The 21482-nt window shown below is 44.5% G+C and overlaps 1 protein-coding gene across 6 annotated transcripts in view; it reads left to right on the top strand.

Moving 5' to 3' along the window:
- LOC127354765 (piezo-type mechanosensitive ion channel component 2) overlaps positions 1-21482 on the top strand; it is a 72253-nt gene that overhangs the window by 6359 nt on the left and 44412 nt on the right. For 3 of the 6 annotated variants that reach the window (XM_051384925.1, XM_051384921.1, XM_051384922.1), the window contains 11 exons: positions 4226-4333; positions 4461-4503; positions 8471-8591; positions 15759-15990; positions 16086-16299; positions 16502-16649; positions 16742-16915; positions 17024-17138; positions 17391-17788; positions 19042-19159; positions 19256-19521. In XM_051384925.1, the coding sequence (XP_051240885.1) occupies positions 4231-4333; positions 4461-4503; positions 8471-8591; positions 15759-15990; positions 16086-16299; positions 16502-16649; positions 16742-16915; positions 17024-17138; positions 17391-17788; positions 19042-19159; positions 19256-19521 (1932 nt within the window). In that variant the 5' untranslated portion in view covers positions 4226-4230. Of the gene's footprint in view, positions 1-276; positions 778-4225; positions 4334-4460; positions 4504-8470; positions 8592-15758; positions 15991-16085; positions 16300-16501; positions 16650-16741; positions 16916-17023; positions 17139-17390; positions 17789-19041; positions 19160-19255; positions 19522-21482 lie in introns of those variants that run through there. The other 3 variants (XM_051384927.1, XM_051384923.1, XM_051384924.1) reach the window with 3 other exon arrangements.

Here is a 21482-nt window from a genome sequence, read left to right as displayed (position 1 = left end):
AGTGCAGTAAGGGAGCAGGTAAGACATTAAACACTAGTGGTGACAACAGACGCACAACCATAGCCTATCCAGCACGACCAGCTTAATGAGGAGGTTAGTTCCACTTTGTGGAAGCTGATGGGGCTAAAACTGACTTAATAAAACAAATGTTTTAAGTTGTAGCAAAGGATATTGCAAATTTCAGAATATGGTTAACTAACATAGACACAACATAATACATTTTATGAATATTGAAATCCTTGTATTATATTATTTCATTTAACCTTTATTAAACCAGGTAAAATCCCATTGAGATTAAGAACATATTTGTTGTTATATGAACATAGCCAATGCATATAAAAATTGTCAATTAGTGAATTTGAATAGCTGGGAAATTATGGGTGGCTTTTGGATTTTTCTTTACAAAGGTGGAGAAGGGAGCAGTGTCAGCACAGTCAGCAGCACTAGTGCTGCAAGAGCTCCTGCTGTCATGGCAGTGGTGGACAGCAGCAGTGAAGAGTCAGAGCAGGAACATATTTCAGTTTATGTGATTTATGTACAGGTTATTGCAGCACAACAGAAACATTTATTTTGTAGGGGAAAGAAACAGAAAAAGTTGTGTGTGGGCGCATGTGGAGCCTTTGCTTTATCATTTTACACTCTTACATCAGTAGGCGCCCAACCTAACTCACTCTTGCGTTAATCGGGTGGTGGTGGCCTGGGATGGTATCAAATTCCCGGCCTGAATTATTGTCCCAGCCCGCCCCTGGACAGAACCCTCCACCTCCTCTAGCTCAGGTAGCTATCAATATCATCAGTACTGATCAATACTGCTGCCAGAACCCTCTAGCTCCACCTCCTCCAGCTCAGGTAGCTATCAATATCATCAATACTGATCAATACTGCTGCCTCAACCCCCCACCTCCACCTCCTCCAGCTCAGGTAGCTATCAATATCATCAATACTGATCAATACTGATCGATATTGATTGACACTGATCAATATTGATTGATACTGATCAATACTGATCAATACACCATCACTTCGATGTAAAACAGTATGTAGCTAGAAGGCTAACAGAGCTAACAAAGGCCCAGCCCACTGGAATCCAATGAGAGTCATTGATTAATGTAATCAATAAACAGCAGAACACAGACACAGACATTCAGTAACTCAGACTGCACTGAAGCAACAAACACTGAGCTAATCAATCATCAATCATAAACATCTGACTGATTATAATAACGATAATGTACTGAAGTGTGTTATAGAGTATCTTATCAAATAGAAGAAAATAAGAATAACCCTAGGTTCCTCTTCAGCACTGTAGCCAGGCTGACAGAGAGTCACAGCTCTATTGAGCCACATATCCCCATAAGCTTAAGTAGCAATGACTTCATGAGCTTCTTCTATAATAAAATTATTACTATTAGAGAGAAAATGAATCACCAACTGCCATCAACAGTTATCAGTGGCTCTCAAAGTTCAGGGACTTTTGCTAATGTAAACTTAGATATATATTTAGACTGTTTTTCTGCTATCGATCTTCATCAGTTAACTTCAATCATTTCTTCATCGAAGCCATCAACCTGTCTGTTAGACCCGATCCCAACTAGGCTGCTTAAAGAAGTTGTTCCCTTAATTGGCACTTCTTTACTGGATATGATTAATCTTTCTTTATTATCAGGATATGTATCACAGTCCTTTAAAGTAGCTGTAATTAAACCCCTTCTTAAAAAGCCTACTCTTGACCCAGGGGTTTTAGCCAACTATAGACCGATTTCTAACCTCCCCTTCCTCTCTAAGATTCTGGAGAAAGTAGTCGCCAAAGAGTTGTGTGACTTTCTACATAACAATAGTTTATTTGAGGATTTTCAGTCAGGATTTAGAGTTCATCACAGCACAGAGACAGCTCTGGTTAAAGTTAATAATGACCTTCTGATTGCTTCTGACAATGGACCTGTCTCTGTACTTGTATTATTAGATCTTAGTGCTGCATTTGACACCATTGACCATGATATTCTTTTACAGAGACTTGAGCATCAAATTGGCATTAAAGGAACCGCACTAAGCTGGTTTAAGTCATATTTATCAGATTGTTCGCAGTTTGTACATGTTAACGATGAATCTTCAATAAATACTTGGAGAATACTCATGGAGTTCCACAAGGTTCTGTACTTGGACCAATACTATTTACTCTATATATGCTCCCTTTAGGCAACATTATTAGGAATCACTCCATTAACTTTCACTGTTATGCAGATGATACGCAGTTATATCTATCGATCAAGCCCGATGAAATTAATCAATTATCTAAATTACAAACATGTCTTAAGGACATAAAATCCTGGATGAGCTGCAATTTTCTGATGTTAAACTCGAAATTCTTGTTCTTGGCCCCAAAAACCTTAGAGACTCACTGTCTAAAGATATAGTTACTCTAGATGGCATTACCTTGGCCTCTAGCACCACTGTCAGGAATCTTGGAGTTATCTTTGATCAGGATTTGTCATTTAAGTCCCACATGAAGCAGACCTCTAGGACTGCCTTCTTTCATTTACGTAATATTACAAAAATTAGACACATCCTTTCACAGACAGATGCAGAAAAACTAATCCACGCATTTGTTACTTCAAGGCTGGATTACTGCAACTCTTTATTATCAGGTTTCCCCAATAAGTCCATTAAATTTGCTCCAATTAATTCAGAACGCTGCAGCACGAGTACTGATAGAAACTAGAAAAAGAGATCACATCTCTCCTGTACTAGCTTCTCTGCACTGGCTCCCTGTAAAATGTAGAATAGAATTTAAAATCCTCCTCCTCACCTATAAAGCTCTTCATGGTCAGGCCCCTTCATATCTTAAAGAGCTCATAGTACCCTATTACCCCACTAGAACACTACGTTCTCTGAATGCTGGGCTACTTGTGGTTCCTATAGTCTCTAAAAGTAGAACAGGAGCCAGAGCCTTCAGTTACCAAGCTCCTCTCCTGTGGAACCAGCTTCCAGTTGTGGTTCGGGAGGCAGACACCCTCTCCACATTCAAGAGTAGGCTTAAGACATTCCTCTTTGATAAAGCTTATAGTTAGGGCTGGATCAGGTGAGTCCTGAACCATCCCTTAGTTATGCTGCTATAGGCCTAGACTATCGGGGGATTTCCCATGGTGCACTGAGCTCCTCTTTTCCTCTCTCTTTCTGCACTCATTCACGTTCCATTTATGCATGTTACTAACTTCACTTCTTCCCCGGAGTTCTTGTGCTTTCTCGTCTCGCAGGTTCTTATCGATCCTGGTGGAGCCTCCTGCCATGGTCCTGCTAGATTGCCATTGCCAATACTGTTGTTGCTGTGCACCTGTCTGTCTGTCTGTCTCTCTCTGTCTCTCTCTCTCTCTCTCTCTCTCTCTCTCTCTCTCTCTCTGTCTCTTTCTCTCTCTTTCTCTCTCACCCCAACTGGTCGAGACAGACGACCACCCACCTAGAGCTGAAGGATCTGTCCTAGGTTTCTGCCTTTTAACAGGCAGTGTTTCCTTGCCCTTGTCTCCAAGGTCTTGCTCATGGTGGTACTGTTGGGTCTCTGTAAATAATGTTTTAAAGAGTTCGGTCTAGACCTGCTCTATTTGAAAAGTGTCCTGAGATAACTTCTGTTATGAATTGGCGCTATACAAATAAAATTGAATTGAAATTGAAAAAATTATCAGGACTCAATATCAGCAGATAATCAATAATAAATTACTGATCAGATTGAACACTTCCTGTCTTTCGGTCTCACAGTCAGTGAACAGAGTGCTGACATCATCATAATAACATGTTATGTGTGTCTGTCTGTGTGTCATCCCCCCCACACAGACAGACGCAGGTGAGGACAGGAAGTGAGTAATTTCCTGAGGAAACACAATGAATAGAGTGACATCACTTCCTGTGTTCTTGTAGATTTTCTAAATGTGGAGTAAAAATACCCTTAGTATTGTAAGTACACGTTTATATGACAGTACAGTAAAGTACGGTTAAGTATGGTAAAGTACAGTAAAGTAAGGTAAAGTACAGTATAATACGGTAAAGTAAGGTCAAGTAAAGTATAGTACAGTATAGTACGGTGAAGTACTGTAAAGTACAGTATAGTACAGTATAGTACGGTGAAGTACTGTAAAGTACAGTATAGTACAGTAAAGTACGGTACAGTCTTCTCCATTTTAACATCACTTCCTGTCTCTGACAATTTTTCAAATTAAAGCGCTGTTTGTTTCAGATAACATGTGTCGCTGTGTGACGGCAGTGTGTGTCTCCAGTTTCCTCTTCCTGTTACTGCAGTCCTTCTTCCAGCTGACCACCGCCACCCTGCAGCCAGAGTCCAACTGTAAGACAGCTGTCTGTCTGCTCTCTTGTCTGTCTGTTCACCTGTCTGTTCTACTGTCTGTCTGCTCCACAGTCTGTCTGCTTTACTGTCTGCCTCCCTCCTGTATTGATGACCTGTCTGTCTGCAGGTACATCGTGGCAGAAAGCTCTTGGTCAGCTCGGTCTGGTGAGGTAAGAATGATACCATCCTGTTTACTGTTAATATCAGATGATCAATATCAGATGATCATTATCAGATGATCGTTATCAGATGATCAATATCATATGATCATTATCAGATGATCATTATCGGATGATCATTATCAGATAATCATTATCAGATGATCATTATCGGATGATTAAAATCAGATGATTAATATAAGATGATCATTATCAGATGATCATTATCAGATTATCAATATCAGATTAAATCAACCCTCAAGGAATAGAGCACCAGGTTGTGAAGCCAACTGTGGTCAATCTGTGTAATTACAGCGATAGCAGTGAAATGAGTTTGATCCATTCAGTCCGAGAAGATTTTTTAAAGAAGTGCAGAGAGACTATTGGAGGCCTAAACAGGAAGTTAACGGAGAGCTTAATAAAAATAAAAGATAAGAGTTGAGTTGCAGTGGGTTCTGACTGCAATGGGTTCTGACCGCAGTGGTTGGGTTCTGACTGCAGTGGTTCTACGGGCGTGGCTGTGGCTCAGAGGCAGAGCGGGTCGTTCCTTAATCGGAAGGTTGTGGGTTCGATCCCCGGCTCCTGGTGCCACATGTCGAAGTATCCTTGAGCAAGATACTGAACCCCGAATTGCTCCAGATGCCGTGCATCGGTGTGTGAATGTGTATGAATGTTAGTTTCTGTTCGATGGGCTTTGCCATCACTGAGTGAATGTGTGTGAAAGGGTGAATGTGGCACGTAGTGTAAAAGCGCTTTGAGTGGTCGGAAGACTAGAAAGGCGCTTTACAAGTACAGGTCCATTTACCCTTTACCATTCTAACTGCAGTGGTTCTGACTTCAGTGGGTTCTCACTGCAGTGGTTCGGTTCTAACTGCAGTGGTTGGGTTCTGACTGCAGTGGTTTTAACTGCAGTGGTTCTGACTTCAGTGGGTTCTAACTGCAGTGGTTCGGTTCTGACTGCAGTGGGTTTTAACTGCAGTGGTTCTGACTTCAGTGGGTTCTAACTGCAGTGGTTGGGTTCTAACTGCACTGGTTCTGACTGCAGTGGGTTCTGACTGCAGTGGTTGGGTTCTAACTGCAGTGGGTTCTGACTGTAGTGGGTTCTGACTGCAGTGGGTTGTCTTTCATCACAACAAGAGGAAAAACAGGGTGGACCCTCCCACAGGATCATGGGAATTGTGGTTACAAAATACAGAGAATCATTAGACAGTAGTCCAACACACACACACACACACACACACACACACAGTAAACCACGTCTGCAGTTTGTTTGTTTGATGTGAGTCAATAAAGATTTAACTGGGAACACTGTGTGTTTGTGTGTGTGTATGTGTGTGTGCTGCTGACTCAGCTGCTGTAAAAGTCAAGCATCAGTTTCTGTAGAAATGAAGAAGTGTTTCCAGGTTAGTTTGTTTCTCTGAAGCTTTTGTTTAAGTTTGGTTCCACCCAGGGGTTTCCTTTATTTATTATGTGAACATTCACATTAAAGCTATACATTCTTATATATATACAACATATGCATCCAGTCAGTGGGGGATATATCAGGCAGACAGTGAACATTTGGTCCTCAGAGTTGATGTGTTAGAAGCAGGAAAAATGGACAGCGTGAGGATCTGATCCACTTTGACAAGAACGACATTGTGATGGATGACTGGGTCAGAACATCTCCAAACCTGCAGCTCTTGTGGGGTGTTCCCTGATAGAAAGGGGTCAGAACAAACAGTGCAGAGCAGTCTTTTGGTCTGGGACCAGTAAGGGAGTCCAGATCTCACAGTGTTACTGATCGGTGGATATTGATGTGTGTATCTCAGAATCAGAATCAGAATCGGGTTTATTGCCAAGTAAGTTTTTAGACATACAAGGAATTTGCCTGCCGGTGCATTGGTGCATAAAAATCAAATAAATAAAGATAAAGATAGAAAGATCTAAACTGTACAGGAAAGATATTTACAATGTGCAGGATAGAAAAACTGACGGGAGTACAGCAGTGTGTACATTGTGTACAGTGTGTATACTGCAATGTGTACATTGTGTACTCTGTTTATACTGCAGTGTGTACATTGTGTACGTGTGTACATTGTGTACTCTGTGTGTACAGTGTGTACAGTGTGTAGTCTGTGTGTACTGCAGTGTGTACATTATGTACTCTGTGTATACTGCAGTGTGTACATTGTGTACTCTGGGTGTACTGCAGTGTGTACAGTGTACTCTGTGTATACTGCAGTGTGTACACTGTGTACGTGTGTACAGTGTGTACTCTGTGTGTACAGTGTGTACTCTGTGTATACTGCAGTGTGTACATTGTGTACTCTGTGTATACTGCAGTGTGTACATTGTGTACTCCGGGTGTACTGCAGTGTGTACATTGTGTACTCTGTGTATACTGCAGTGTGTACATTGTGTATCTTTGTGCAATGCAGTGTGTACTCTGTGTATACTGCAGTGTGTACATTGTGTAATCTGGGTGTACTGCAGTGTGTACAGTGTACTCTGTGTCTAATGCAGTGTGTACTCTGTATACTGCAGTGTGTACATTGTGTACTCTTTGTGTACTGCAGTGTGTACAGTGTACTCTGTGTCTAATGCAGTGTGTACTCTGTATACTGCAGTGTGTACATTGTGTACTCTTTGTGTACTGCAGTGTGTACTCAGTGTGTATTCTGTGTGTACTCTGTGTACACTGTGTGTGTGTGTTTGTGTGTGTGGGTGTATGTGTGTGTGTGTGTGTGTGTGTGTGTGTGTGTGTGTGTGTGTCAGACAGTAGTCTCTCTGTCTGGACTTCATGGCTCTGCAAACGCCTACACACACACCAATGATCACAGTAACACAGCAGGACTCCTCCTCTGCAAGTCCTGAACCTGAACCTTCAGAGTCTGAACCAAAACGTAGAGAAGGTAATGTCATTTTTTACAGAAACATTCACATGAAGAATATATGATAATTGATAATTGATCACTCACATTTCTCTATAGTGCAGTTCACAGTCAACAGAAGAAGCACAACAAACTTTAATAACTACAATACTACAATATTTTCTATTCCTGAACAAAATGCGTGGGATTACTGCATCTGCTACTACCGCCACCGCTGCATAGCCTCTGAAGAGTCTCAGCGAGAAGTGTTTGGGATTCACGTCTGAAGATACGACCCAAAATCTGTTGTAATTGAATACTGCGTTCAAAAGATATCCGTCCAGAAAAGATAACGGTCCAAAAAACATAGGGAAGAAATTAAGACTGAAGATAACAATGTGTGATTTGCAGCATCACAAAATTATTGGACTTCACTTAAACTTATGAAATAAAGTTAATATTAATAATATCATTATTGTTACTATTAATCAAATATACAATAGACCCCTCTGCTCTGAATCTACAGCGCTGAATTATGCCTTGTATCTATAGTACAAACCTCTGCCCTGCATCTACAGCACTAAATTCAGTGGATAACAACAACAGTACAGAACAAATATTTACATTTTTTAACACACAGGTCTCAAACTCCAATTGACTTGCTGGTATCATCATCTCATAGGAGGGCCACTTCAACATTCAAGTACTACAAGACAAAACAATTTTTCTTAAAATATTTCCATTACTGCTATCATACAGCAAACAGTAGTTTCTATACATGTTTATGTCATCATTTTATATTATATTTGTTGACCTGAAGAGATTTATTTTGTTTCTTTTTTTTATTTGATGTATTTATTTAGTTGTGAAATTGTTTAATTTCCTTTTAATTTATAAACATTCATTTTTCATTGGTTATTTTATTAACAGAATTTTTTCACACACCTAGTTTTTAATTATTTTATTTATTTATTTCCTACCTACTTGCTACTACCTCACTGACCTGCTCTACCACCACAATCCTTCCCAAAACCTCTGCTCTTCTGAAACCAACCTCCTGTCTTATAAAAAAGCGATTATAGATATTTCTCTCTCTGATGCTGATGCTGTCTGTCTGTCTGCATCAGTCTGACAGGAAGTGATGCGGGCTCTGCAGTGAGACAGGTATTTCCAGATGTTGGCGTTCTGGTCGTCGGTCTGCTGACCTGGAGGCTGATCGTAAGCCTGAACGCCGACACACACACAGAGGTAACACACAACACACACACACACACACACTAATGAAGCAGGTGTAACCTTGTTAAGTTGTCTCCTCATGTTTCTTAACAAGGTTTCCTGTCTATTAGTGTGTAACTCAGTAAGCTATTTATTAACTGTAATCTGCTTATGTGACTGCATTAAGACACACACACACACACACACACACACACACACACACACACACACACACACACACACACACACACACACACACGGTTGAATGATTTCAGGTTCAATCAGTTTATTAGTCGTCCTGTCAGAGTCTGTTTGTTAACATGAAACCAGACCAGCAGACAGCAGCAGTCCTCCTCCTCTCCATCCTCCTCCTCCTCCTGAGGATGCTGATGTCCACAGGTGGACCAACAGAAGTTTCTCTTCCAGGATGCATCACTTTCTTCACTGAATGTTGATCATTTCTGACACATTGATGATCAGTTGTTCATTGATTTATCAGTGGAGGCTGTTGGTCAAATTATTACTGAGGTTAATGTTCTCAACCTCTTCTGCTGCTTCAGGCCGATTTAAAACAACAGAGGGCATGTTGAGAAATCGTCAACCCATAAATTAAAATATTACAACCAGCACTGATGTGTTTCAGTCATAAAATCCAGTATACAGCTCAAACAACATGTTTTAGGGTGGAAAACCTTTGTAATATGACAGGAACTTCACAATAAAAGTCTCCAGTTATTTTGATAACACCCAATACTTTTATTACGAAGCAGCAAAACCAGGAAGTAAGTGTTGGTTGTCATCAGCAGTAACTTAACATGACTCCTCTACAGCTGAAAGTGAACAGTAAAATACAGAAGATATCTCAAAGGACAGACAGGACAGAAACTTTAGACCACAGAGGTTCAGTAGAAGCTACAAAAGTACTGAGAGCTGAATACGTCTGTCTGCCTGCTCTCTGGACAGACAGACAGCAGTTGAGTCATACAGTTCCGTGAAAAAGTATTTGCCCCCTTCCTGATTTCTTATTCGTTTGCATATTTGTCACACTAAAATGTTTCAGATCATCAAATCAATCTTAATATGTGACAAAGATAACCTGAGTAAATACAAAATGCCGTTTTTAAATGATGATTTCATTTATTAAAAGGAAAAAAGCTGTCCAAGGGTGCCCTGATAGCTCAGTGGGTAGAGCTGGCTACCCATGTACCAAGGCTGAGTCCTTGCTGCAGCGGCCCAGGGTTCAAATCCGACCTGCGGCCCTTTGCTGCATGTCATCCCCTCTCTCTGCCCCCCTTTCCTGTCTGTCTTAAGCTGTCAACTATAATAAAAGGCAATAAAAGGCCAAAAAATATACTTCATTCATTCAATCATGAATTAACTGTGATAAACTAAATTTTTTGGAAAGCTGAGTTCAATTCCTGGTCCCAACTCTGGACTGTCAGGTTTTAGAAATAAACTTCGCCATATTTCTAGATAAGAGAGCCGCTCCATCCAAAGTGGGATGGATGCCGTCTCTCCTAATCAGACCAGGTTTTCCCCACAAAGGCTTCCAGTTATCAATGAAGCCCACATCGTTTGGACACCACCTCGACAGCCAGCGGTGGAATGACGACATGCGGCTATACATGTCATCACTGGTCACATTGGGCAGGGGTCAAGAGAAAACTACGGAGTCCGACATAGTTTTAGCATACTTACACACCGACTCCACATTAATCTTAGTGACCTCCGATTGGCGTAAACGGGTGTCATTACCGCCGACGTGGATAACAATCTTACTGTATTTACGTTTATCTTTAGCCAGCAGTTTTAAATAGGATTCAATGTCGCCCGCTCTGGCCCCAGGGATACATTTAACTATGGCCTAACTTCACGTTTCTGACTATGGAGCTGCCAATAACCAGAGTTGGTTCCTCAGCGGGTGTGTCGCTGAGTGGGGAAAATGTATTGGAAACGTGAATGGGTTGGTGGTGAACTGTGGGTTTCGGCGTTTTAGTCTTCCTTCGCTCAGTCACCCAGCCTCCCTGTCTTCCCGGCTGCTCGGGAACTACCGGGGGAACTACCGGAGGACGGCTAACAGAAGCTACCTTCGGTCGGACCGCACCGGCTACTGGGGGCTGGCTAACTATAGCGGCTAAAGATATCTCCGTGGTGCGGTACCGTTCCTCTAACTCACTAAGCCTCGCCTCCAGTACAGTAAATAAACTACATTTAATACATGTACCATTATTGTACATGTACCATTATTATTATTATTATTATTAGAGGGCTGGAGGACAGAGGCTTCAGGAGAGACACGTGAAACACAGGATGCACATGTAATGACGGAGGGAGTTTTAACCTCACCGCCACAGGATTGATGATTCTGTCCACTTCAAAAGGTCCAATAAATCGTGGGGCCAGCTTTCGCGACTCTCCCTGCAGTGGCAGGTCTCGGGAAGACAGCCACACCTTCTGACCAGGAGTGTAAACCAGGGCAGGGAGTCGGTGGCGGTCCGCCAGGCGTGGGTTTCTAGCCACTGTCCGTAGCAGGGCTGCACGAGCCTCAGTCCAAATCCGGCAGCAGCGGCGCAGGTGGTCCTGTACTGATGGGACCGCCACCTCCCCTTCCTGAGATGGGAACAATGGAGGTTGAAAACCATAAGCTGCCATGAACGGGGACATACCTGTGGCAGCACAGGTGAGGGAGTTATGTGCATATTCGATCCACGGAAGAAATGTGCACCAGGAGACTGGATGTTGGGTGGCGACACGGCGCAAGGCAGCCTCCAATTGCTGGTTAGCCCGTTCTGTCTGGCCATTGGATTGGGGGTGGTAACCTGAGGAGAGACTGACAGAAGCGCCCAAGGCCTGGCAGAAGGCTCGCCAAACCTGGGAGGCGAATTGTGGACCACGGTCTGAAACTAGGTCTTGAGGGATTCCATGTAGGCGGAACACATGGGTGACCAGGAGTTTGGCAGTCTCTAGGGACGAGGGGAGCTTGGGCAGAGGCAGAAAATGCACAGACTTAGAAAAACGGTCAACAACAGTGAGAATGGTGTCATTACCTTCAGAGGTAGGCAGTCCAGTAACAAAGTCCAGGGCGATGTGGGACCAGGGGCGACTTGGAACAGGCAAGGGGTGTAATTGTCCAGCTGGCGGCTGGTGGGAGGATTTCCCGCGGGCACAGACAGAACAGGCGGCTACAAAGGCTCTCATCTCTCTCGCCATGGATGGCCACCAAAATGTCCGCCGTAGGAAATCCAGTGTTCGCTGGTAACCAGGATGGCAAGAGATCTTAGAAGAGTGAGCCCACTGGAGGACCTGGGACCTGGTTGAGTCTGGAACAAAAAGCCGGTTAGGGGGGCCGTTACCTGGGTCAGGTTGTGAGTGTTGAGCTTGCTTCACCAGAGCCTCTATCCGCCAGTTCACTGCAGCCACCACATGAGAAGCCGGGAGGATGGTCTCTGGTTCAGTCCCCGGCGTCTCGGGGTCCTGAAGGGCTACCACCACCGCCAGCAGCTCTCGGTTCCCAACGTCATAGTTCCTCTCCGCTGGGGACAGGCGTCTGGAGAGGAAGGCACAGGGGTGCAACTTCTGGTCCTTGGGGGATCGCTGGAAGAGTACTGCCCCAATGCCAGTGTCAGAGGCATCCACCTCCACCACGAACTGGAGGGAGGGGTCAGGATGCCGCAGCACCGGGGCAGAAGTAAATAGCTCTTTCAGGGCTAGAAAAGCGGTTTCTGCTTCAGGGGACCAGGCGAACGGTGCTTTCACCGAGGTGAGCTTAGTCAGGGGGGCTGCTACCTTACTATAATTTCTAATAAAGCGGCGGTAAAAGTTAGCAAACCCCAAGAAGCGCTGCAACTGTTTGTGAGTGGTGGGTCTCGGCCAATCAGCCACGGCCTGAATCTTGGCTGGGTCAGCCTTAACCTGCCCCCGCTCAATAATAAACCCCAGAAAAGACACGGATGTCACATGGAACTTGCATTTCTCGGCTTTCACATAGAGCTTATTCTCAAGGAGTCTCTGGAGTACCTGCCGGACATGCTGAACGTGTTCCTCCTGGGACTGAGAAAAGATGAGTATGTCATCTAAATAGACGAACAGGAACCTGTTCAGCATGTCTCTCAGCACGTCATTGACCATGGCTTGGAACACAGCTGGCGCATTGGTCAATCCAAAGGGCATCACCAAATATTCAAAGTGGCCTAAAGGGGTGTTAAAGGCAGTCTTCCACTCGTCTCCCTCTCTGATCCTGACAAGATGGTATGCGTTCCGGAGGTCTAATTTATATAATAACACTTTAGCCTTATGAAGGGGTTCAAACGCCGGATCAATGAGAGGGAGAGGGTACTTATTCTTAATGGTGATGTCATTAAGCCCTCGATAATCAATGCAAGGGCGGAGGGACTGGTCTTTCTTAGTTACAAAAAAGAAACCAGCCCCTACCGGCGACGAAAAGGGTTGAATAAGCCCTGCCGCTAGTGAGTCACCTATATATTTCTCCATGGCCTCGCGCTCAGGTCTGGAAAGGTTATACAGGCGACTAGACGGCAGAGTGGAACCAGGGAGCAACTCTATGGCGCAATCATATGGCCTATGAGGAGGTAATGAGACGGCACGATGCTTACTAAAAACCTCCCCTAAGTTGTGGTATTCTACAGGGACGGCAGATAGATCAGGGGGCTCGGGAGGTTTGGGAACAGTGGGAGGTGTTACACTAGCGGACTGGAGACAATGTGAATGACAGTGAGCACTCCAGCTAATGAGTGAGCAAGTAGACCAGTTGAATTGGGGATTGTGAAGTTTCAGCCAGGGGTAGCCTAATACAACAGGAGTGTTGGGTGATGAAATAACCAGTAAACTAATCTCCTCACGGTGATTACCAGAAAGGATAAGTGTGAGAGGGACGGTTTGCCGAGTAATGTTAGCTAAATGTTTCCCGTCTAAGGCATTAACGGGTTGGTTGTCAGGGAGTTTGATAGTGGGAATGTTTGCCTGAAGCACGAATGCTGAGTCAATGAAACTCTCCTCGGCACCTGAGTCGACTAGTGCTGTGAGGGGAAGGGAATTTAACTGCCAGCGAAGGGACGCTTTTAATTGCAAGCGACTAAGAGGGGCTGAGGTGGAAGTGAGGACTTGGCTCACAGGAGTACCACCATTCTCCGGTGAGCCTAATCTTTTGGCAGCTGGGGGCAGGCAGCCAAGATGTGACCGTGCTGGCCGCAATAAATGCATAACCCGGACCTCATCCGGCGTTCTGCCTGAGTGAGGTGGGTGCGACCCAATTGCATCGGCTCTTCTACGGGCTCGGGGGGTACTTGGCTTGAGGGGCGTTTGGATGGGGCTGCTAGCTGGGAACCTACCGAGGTGGTGGCTCTGGGTAGGGCATGGAAAGGAGAGGCTTGTGGGCGCCCCCGCTTCTCATGCCGTCTCTCACGAAGGCGATTGTCAAGCCTAATCGCTAGAGAGATTAGCTCGTCAAGGCTAGCAGCGCTATCCCTAGCCGCTAACTCGTCTTTCATAACCTCAGACAGCCCATGCACGAAAACAGTCTGTAACGCCTCTTCACCCCAACCACTCTCCGCCGCTAAAACTCTAAACTCGACTGAGAACTCGGCTACTGAACCAGAGCCCTGACAAAGATTCAGTAAACGCTTAGCTGCCTCTTTGCCTTGCACTGGATGATCAAAACCTTTCTTAATTCATCAGAAAATCGCTGGAAGGTATCACAAATAGGGGAGTGCTTCTCCCACAGGGCGGTTGCCCACTGAGCTGCTTTCCCAGACAATAGGCTAATCACAAAAGCCACTCGGGCGCTATCTGAACTGTAGGTCAACGGCTGTTGTTGGAAAACTAGCGAGCACTGAAGCAGAAACCGCCCACAAGCCCCCAAATCCCCAGCATACTGTTCAGGTGTAGGAACGTGTGGTTCCCGGGGTGGGGGGGGAGGAGGAGCCGCATGCTGCATGGCCGGAGAGGCAGAGGGAGTAGCTGCTTCAGTGGCGGTGGTAGGAGCTGTGGGAGGGGTGGAGACCTGATCGAGCTTGGAACCAAGGGCGGCCACACTGCAGCAAAGGTCTTGGATGGCTGCCACGATCTCGTCGAGGACCTGCTCGTGTTGGCCCACTCGTTGTCCCTGGTAGGCCAGTGCGCTTCGGACGGAGTCTGGGTCCGCTGGGTCCATGTTGGCCAGATTGTTCTGTCACTAACAGTATGGAAGGTTTAAAGGAGTTTTATTCCACGCACACACACTCACAGGGGGGATGAGGGCCGGCCACAGCAGGAACGGGCGGGTGAAATGGCGAAAGAGACCGGGGACACAGAGGCACAAGTGAGCAGACACAGGAAGCCAAACTGCACAAAGGGACCCTGGGGCACGGGAGAGAAATGGTTAGCTGGGGAACTGGCACAGGGAAAATCACAAGAGAGCTTGAATTGCTTAACTAAATACTGAAGGGAGCCACGAGAGTTACCACCACATAGGCTGAAACAATCTGGCGATGACTGGGAGGAAGACCGGGGTTCTTGAAGACTGAGGCATGATGAATGATTGAGAGCAGGTGAGGAGAATGGAGGCCGCACCCTCATCAGACACACAGGAAAGGAAGAGGAGCAAAGGGAGCAGGAGGGGAGCAGAGCCATGACACTTAAATCCGATTGAAATGCTGTGGCATGACCTTAAACAGGCTGCTCATGCTTGAAAACCCTCCAATGTGGCTGAATTAAAACAACTGCAAAGAAGAGTGGGCCAAAATTCCTCCATAGTGATGTGAAAGACTCATTGCCAGTTATCGCAAAATTGCAGTTGTTACTGCCGAGGGTTTCACAACCAGTTTTTAGCTTTAGGGGGCAATTACTTCTTCACATAGGGCCAGGTAGGTTTGGATAACTTTTTTCCCTTTGTAAATAAAATCATTGAAAAACTGCATTTTGTATTTAATTGGGTGATCTTTGTCTAATATTACAATTAGTTTGATGATCTGAAACACAAATCTGCAAACAAATAAGAAATCAGAAAGGGGGCAAATACTTTTTCAAAGCACTGTATATTGTGAGGAAGGGAAAGGAGTCTGGCGGGTTGGCTGCGGTCCGCCAGAGGTCACCAGAGCCCGCATGGGGGTAGGACGGGCACCCGACTCCAGAGAGAGTCCACATCAGGCATGATTTCTGACTTTACCATCATGGTCATGAACTTGTTTCTTTCTTTTTCCACAGCAGGAGCAGCAGCAGGAGCAGCAGCAGGAGGAGCAGCAGGAGGAGCAGATGCTTGAGGAGGACTCTGTGCTCGGAGAGGAGGAGGAGGAGGAGGAGGAGGAGGAGGAGGAAGGCACTAGAAACAGGGTTCTGGTTGAACTGGAGTTACTGGTTCGTAAAAGCAGGCAGATGGTGGGAACCATGACAACGACTGGAGGGAAAGTGCTGCTGACGGCTCTACTGGGACTCACAGGTAACAGCAGACAGGTAACAGCAGACAGGTAGAGGAGGGAGGAGGCGCTGTTGCTTGAAAGAAAGGTAATCTCTCCTCTCTCCTTTCTCCTCCAGGGATTGTCTTGCCCTCTCTCTCCTCCCTCCTTTACCTCCTCTGTTTCCAGGTGTTGTGTACATGGTGGGCGTGGTCAGGTCAGGTCCCACCCCTCCTCTTCAGGTGTGTGTCTCTGATGTCAATGCTCTACTCTTCCTCCCACTTCCTGCTCGTCTACTGCTACCAGCTTCCCTCCCTGCAGGAGGCATGGCCTCCAAACCGCACCTCTACCAGGTAATACACCTCCAACAGGTAACACACCTTCACCATAACACACACCTCCAACAGGTAACACACCTCTACCGTAACACACACCTCCAACAGGTAACACACCTACAACAGGTAACACACCTCCACCATAACACACACCTCCAACAGGTAACACACCTGGCCTGGTCTCAGTGTAATAATTGATTATTGATTGATTCCCACGCAGTGTGTTCGGGCTGGTCTCGGTGGTATCGGTGGACTGCGCTGCCCCCTGGAGGCTGCAGGTGAACTCTGAGCTCAGCTGGTTCCACTTCAGCAGTCCTCTGATGCTCCTGCTGCTCTACAACACTGTGGCCAGTCTTTGGAGAAACCAGGTGATGGCAATGTCATGTCACTGTATGACGTCCTGACTCACGTTTCCCTCTGCTCCTATTGGCTGACGGCTGGCTGTATCGTGTTTCTGCAGCTGATTCACAGTGATGGGGGACGGCCCGTACAGAGGCTGGAGTCAGTGGTCAGTGAGAGCTGTGACATCATAACTGCCACCAGCAACCTGTGTGATGAGGTCAGCGGTGACATCACAGCGGCGAGGCGGAGGGAGCTGTGGAGGAGAGCTCATGATCGACCCGAGTGCAGAGACGTACGTTAATATCATCAATGATCCGTGATCAATGTCATCTGTTCCGATAAATAATCAGGTTCTGGTGAATTTGTTTATTGTGTGATCAATAAACCTGTCTGTCTCTAGGCACTGATGTCATTGGCCAATGACAGTCTGTCTGACTCTTTTGGCCCGCCCACCCAGAGTACAGCCCTGGGATTGGATGTCAACTCCACCCCTCACTACTCTCTCAGCCAATCAGGTGAGTTTGTGGCCAGCGGAGGTCACCGTGGTGGTGTGTGTGTGTGTAACGGCTGTGAAACAATCCCAAAATAACGTTTTGTTTCTTTAATTCACTGGTTTTCAATCAATAAATAAATAAAAAATAAAATATATACATATACACATATCATACAAATCATCACATTGACATACTAATCAATAGATATATATATATATATACATGTATCAATCCTTTGGACTGACTGGTTCTGTTCTGCTGTATTTGATACAGACACATTGGAGACTTGTGAATTTGAAGGAGACGGATGGGAGGAGGAGGAGGAGGAAGAGGAGGAGGAGGAGGAGAGAAGGACCAGTGAGGAGGGAGTCAGTGCTGCCTCCATGGCATTCAGCTTCCTCCTCAAACAGAGTTACATCTGTGCTCTGATCGCCATGATGGCCTGGTCCATCACATACGTTTCTTGGTTGACATGTGTGCTGCTGCTCTGGTCCTGTGTCCTCTGGATGATGCGAGAACGTCGTCGGTACACGCTGATGTCTTCACCCTGGCTGGTCGCCTACGGCAACCTGCTAGTCATCCTGCAGTACGTCTACAGCTTCCCCTCCGTCCAGGAAGTCCCGGGACTGTTCCCGAGAAAAGATGATCCCTGCAGGGAGCTCGCTTCCAAGGTACTACTACTACTACTACTTCTACTTCTACTACTATTACTACTATTACTACTACTACTACTACTACTACTGCTAATATGACTATTACTATTACTATTACTACTACTACTACTTCTACTACTACTATTACTACTACCACTATACTATTACTACTACTACTATTATTACTACTATTGCTACTACTACTACTACTTCCACTACTACTGCTAATATGACTATTACTACTACTACTACTACTACTACTATACTATTACTACTGTTACTACTAGTATTACTACTATTACTACTACTACTACTACTATTACTACTACTACTATACTATTATTACTACTACTACTGCTAATATGACTATTACTATTACTACAATTACTATTACTATTACTACTACTACTATTATTACTACTACTACTACTTTACTATCACTACTTTACTTTTACTACTACTATTACTACTACTACTACTACTACTACTATACTGTTACTACTATTACTACTACTACTTTACTATTACTACTTTACTTTTACTATTACAATTACTACTACTACTATTACTATTACTACTACTACTATACTATTACTACTACTACTATTATTACTACTACTACTACTACTATCACTACTTTACTATTACTACTTTACTTTTACTACTACTATTACTACTACTACTGTACTGTTACTACTGATACTATTATTACTACTATTACTACCACTGCTAATATGACTATTACTACTACTACTATTACTATTACTAGTACTGCTACTACTATTACTATTACTATTACTATTACTACTACTATTAATACTATTAATACTACTACTACTACTACTATTACTATTACTACTATCACTACTATTATTAGTACTATTACTACTACTACTACTACTACTACTACTACTATTACAACTATTACTACTATTATTAATACTATTACTACTACTACTATTTCTACTACTACTACTACTACTATTATTACTACTACTACTACTATTATTAATACTATTACTACTACTACTACTATTACTACTACTACTATTACTTTTACTATTACTACTACTACTACTACTACTACTATAACTACTACTACTACTGCTACTATTAGCTGTACTACCTGTACTACCTGTAGTACCTTTTCTACCTGTACTACCTGTACTACCTGTACTACCTGTAGTACCTGTGCTACCTTTACTACCTTTACTACCTGTACTAGTAGCTGTACCTGAATATAACGTGTCATTGATCACCTGTTGTTGCAGTTGTTGTGTCTGTTGACCTTCTGGTTGCTGCTGCGTCAGGCACTCACTGAGAAGCGAGACAGACAGAACGACAGACAGACGGGTATACAGCTGTCTACCATCACTGTCCACACAGAAGGTAAGACACCTGTCTCACTGACCGGAGACCTATCTCACTGAGAACTCACCTGCCTCACTGACAAGTCACCTGTCTGTGGTTTTGTGTGGCCTCCAGAGGAGCAGAGGGCAGATGAGGATGTGCAGGAGAAGAAGAAGAAGAAGAAGGAGTCGGAGGTGTCATATGAGGAAGTGCTGCTCCTGCAGGAAGGAGGAGGAGGAGTTAAGATGGAGGCTCTGGTTGCCGTCATTACCAGGATGTTTGTTAAATACTGGATCTACGTCTGTGGGACGATGTTCTTCTTCGTTAGTTTCGAGGGGAAAATTGTCCTCTACAAAGTCATCTACATGGTCATGTTCCTCTGCTGCGTGGCTTTATACCAGGTAATACTGCAGGTACTACTACTATATGTACTACTACTATATGTACTGCTGCAGGTACTACTACTATATGTACTACTGCTGCAGGTACTACTACTATATATACTACTACTGCAGGTACTACTACTGTATGTACTACTGCTGCAGGTACTACTACTATATGTACTACTGCTGCAGGTACTACTACTATATATACTACTACTGCAGGTTCTACTACTGTATGTACTACTGCTGCAGGTACTACTACTATATGTACTACTGCTGCAGGTACTACTACTATATATACTACTACTGCAGGTACTACTACTGTATGTACTACTGCTGTATGTACTACTACTGTATGTACTACTATTCAATTCAATTCAATTTTATTTGTAGAGCGCCAATTCATAACAGAAGTTATCTCAGGACCCCAAATAGAGCAGGTCTAGACCGAACTCCTTATAACATTATTTACAGAGACCCAACAGTACCACCATCAGCAAGCACTTGGCGACAAGGGCAAGGAAAAACTGCCTGTTAAAAGGCAGTAACCTAGGACAGATCCTTCGGCTCTAGGTGGGTGGTCGTCTGTCTTGACCAGTTGGGGTAGAGAGAGAGAGAGAGAGAGAGAGAGAGAGAGAGAGACACAGACAGACAGACAGACAGGTGCACAGCAGCAACAGTAGCAACAACTACACTAATAGTAGTGACTGATGATGATGAACATGACAACAGCAACGATGGGGGACAATGAGCAGTGACAACAGCAACAACAGTAACCGTAGCTATAATAATAATTAAAGCTGCAAGCAGCGATGGACGGGACCTCGCACTCCACGCAACTCGGGGCGTGCTGCGGCCGCGCCACGTGCCGTCGTAACACGTGCGGACCACGACATGAAAATCTCACGTAAATCAGCTCAAAATCGCCATGCAGCACTTACTTCCTGTTGCCACTAGGTAGCGCTTTCACTATGTGTTCAGGGCGGGACTCTTATCAGACATGTGAAGTTTGGAGCCGATTGGACAATGTACACTCAAGTTATAGCAACTTTGTGTGTTCTGGCGGTACATCAAAGTTTGACGCCACGCCACGGACACGCCCTGTAACAAAAACTCACCACAATCAAGAAATATCATCAAGAACATGTTTTCCATTTTCTGACTAGATTTCAGCTTGATCTGATCATCCTACTAGGAGTAGAACATGGAAGTATAAAAAAATGACATTTCCTTTCACCACTAGGTGGCGCTCTCACTTTTACTGAATATTATCACATAGACGTGTTCAGGGCGGGACTCTTATCAGACATGTGAAGTTTGGAGCCGATTGGACAATGTACACTCAATTTATAGCGAATTCGTGTTTCGTGGCGATACATCAACATTTCCCGCCACACTACAGACACGCCCCCTCACCGCAGTCATCACATATCATCAACAATGTGTTTTGCATTTTATAAGTAAATTTCAGCTGGATCTGATCATCCTGCTAGGAGTAGAACATGAAAGTATAAAACGTGATACTTCCTGTTGCCACTAGGTGGCGCTCTGACTATTACCGAATATTATCACATTGACGTGTTCAGGGCGGGACTCTTATCAAACATGTGAAGTTTCGTTGCAGTCGGATCATGTACGCAGAAGTTATGACGAATCCCTCTTTCATGGCGAAGGTTTGAAATTGGATGCCACGGCACGCCACGCCACGGGCACAATGTTGGACGAAAAAAACTGACTGCACTGACCAATTTTGAAGTAGATCCAATAGAACCTGTAGGAGGAGTTAGTTAAAATAGAAGCCCTGAAATGCCTAAAAGGACATCACAGTGTGACATTCGTTCAAAATGGCCAACTTTGACGGCACGCCACGGACACGCCCTTCACCGTACAGTCATAAATAGCACAACTTGTAATCAGCAACATTATTCAAGAGTACTGTCAAGTTTTGAAGCAGATCCCAGAAATTCCCTAGGACAAGT

Source organism: Dicentrarchus labrax, unplaced genomic scaffold (genome assembly GCF_905237075.1).
Source record: "Dicentrarchus labrax unplaced genomic scaffold, dlabrax2021, whole genome shotgun sequence".
Classification (NCBI taxonomy): domain Eukaryota; kingdom Metazoa; phylum Chordata; class Actinopteri; family Moronidae; genus Dicentrarchus; species Dicentrarchus labrax.
This window is presented reverse-complemented; position numbering and strand designations above follow the sequence as displayed.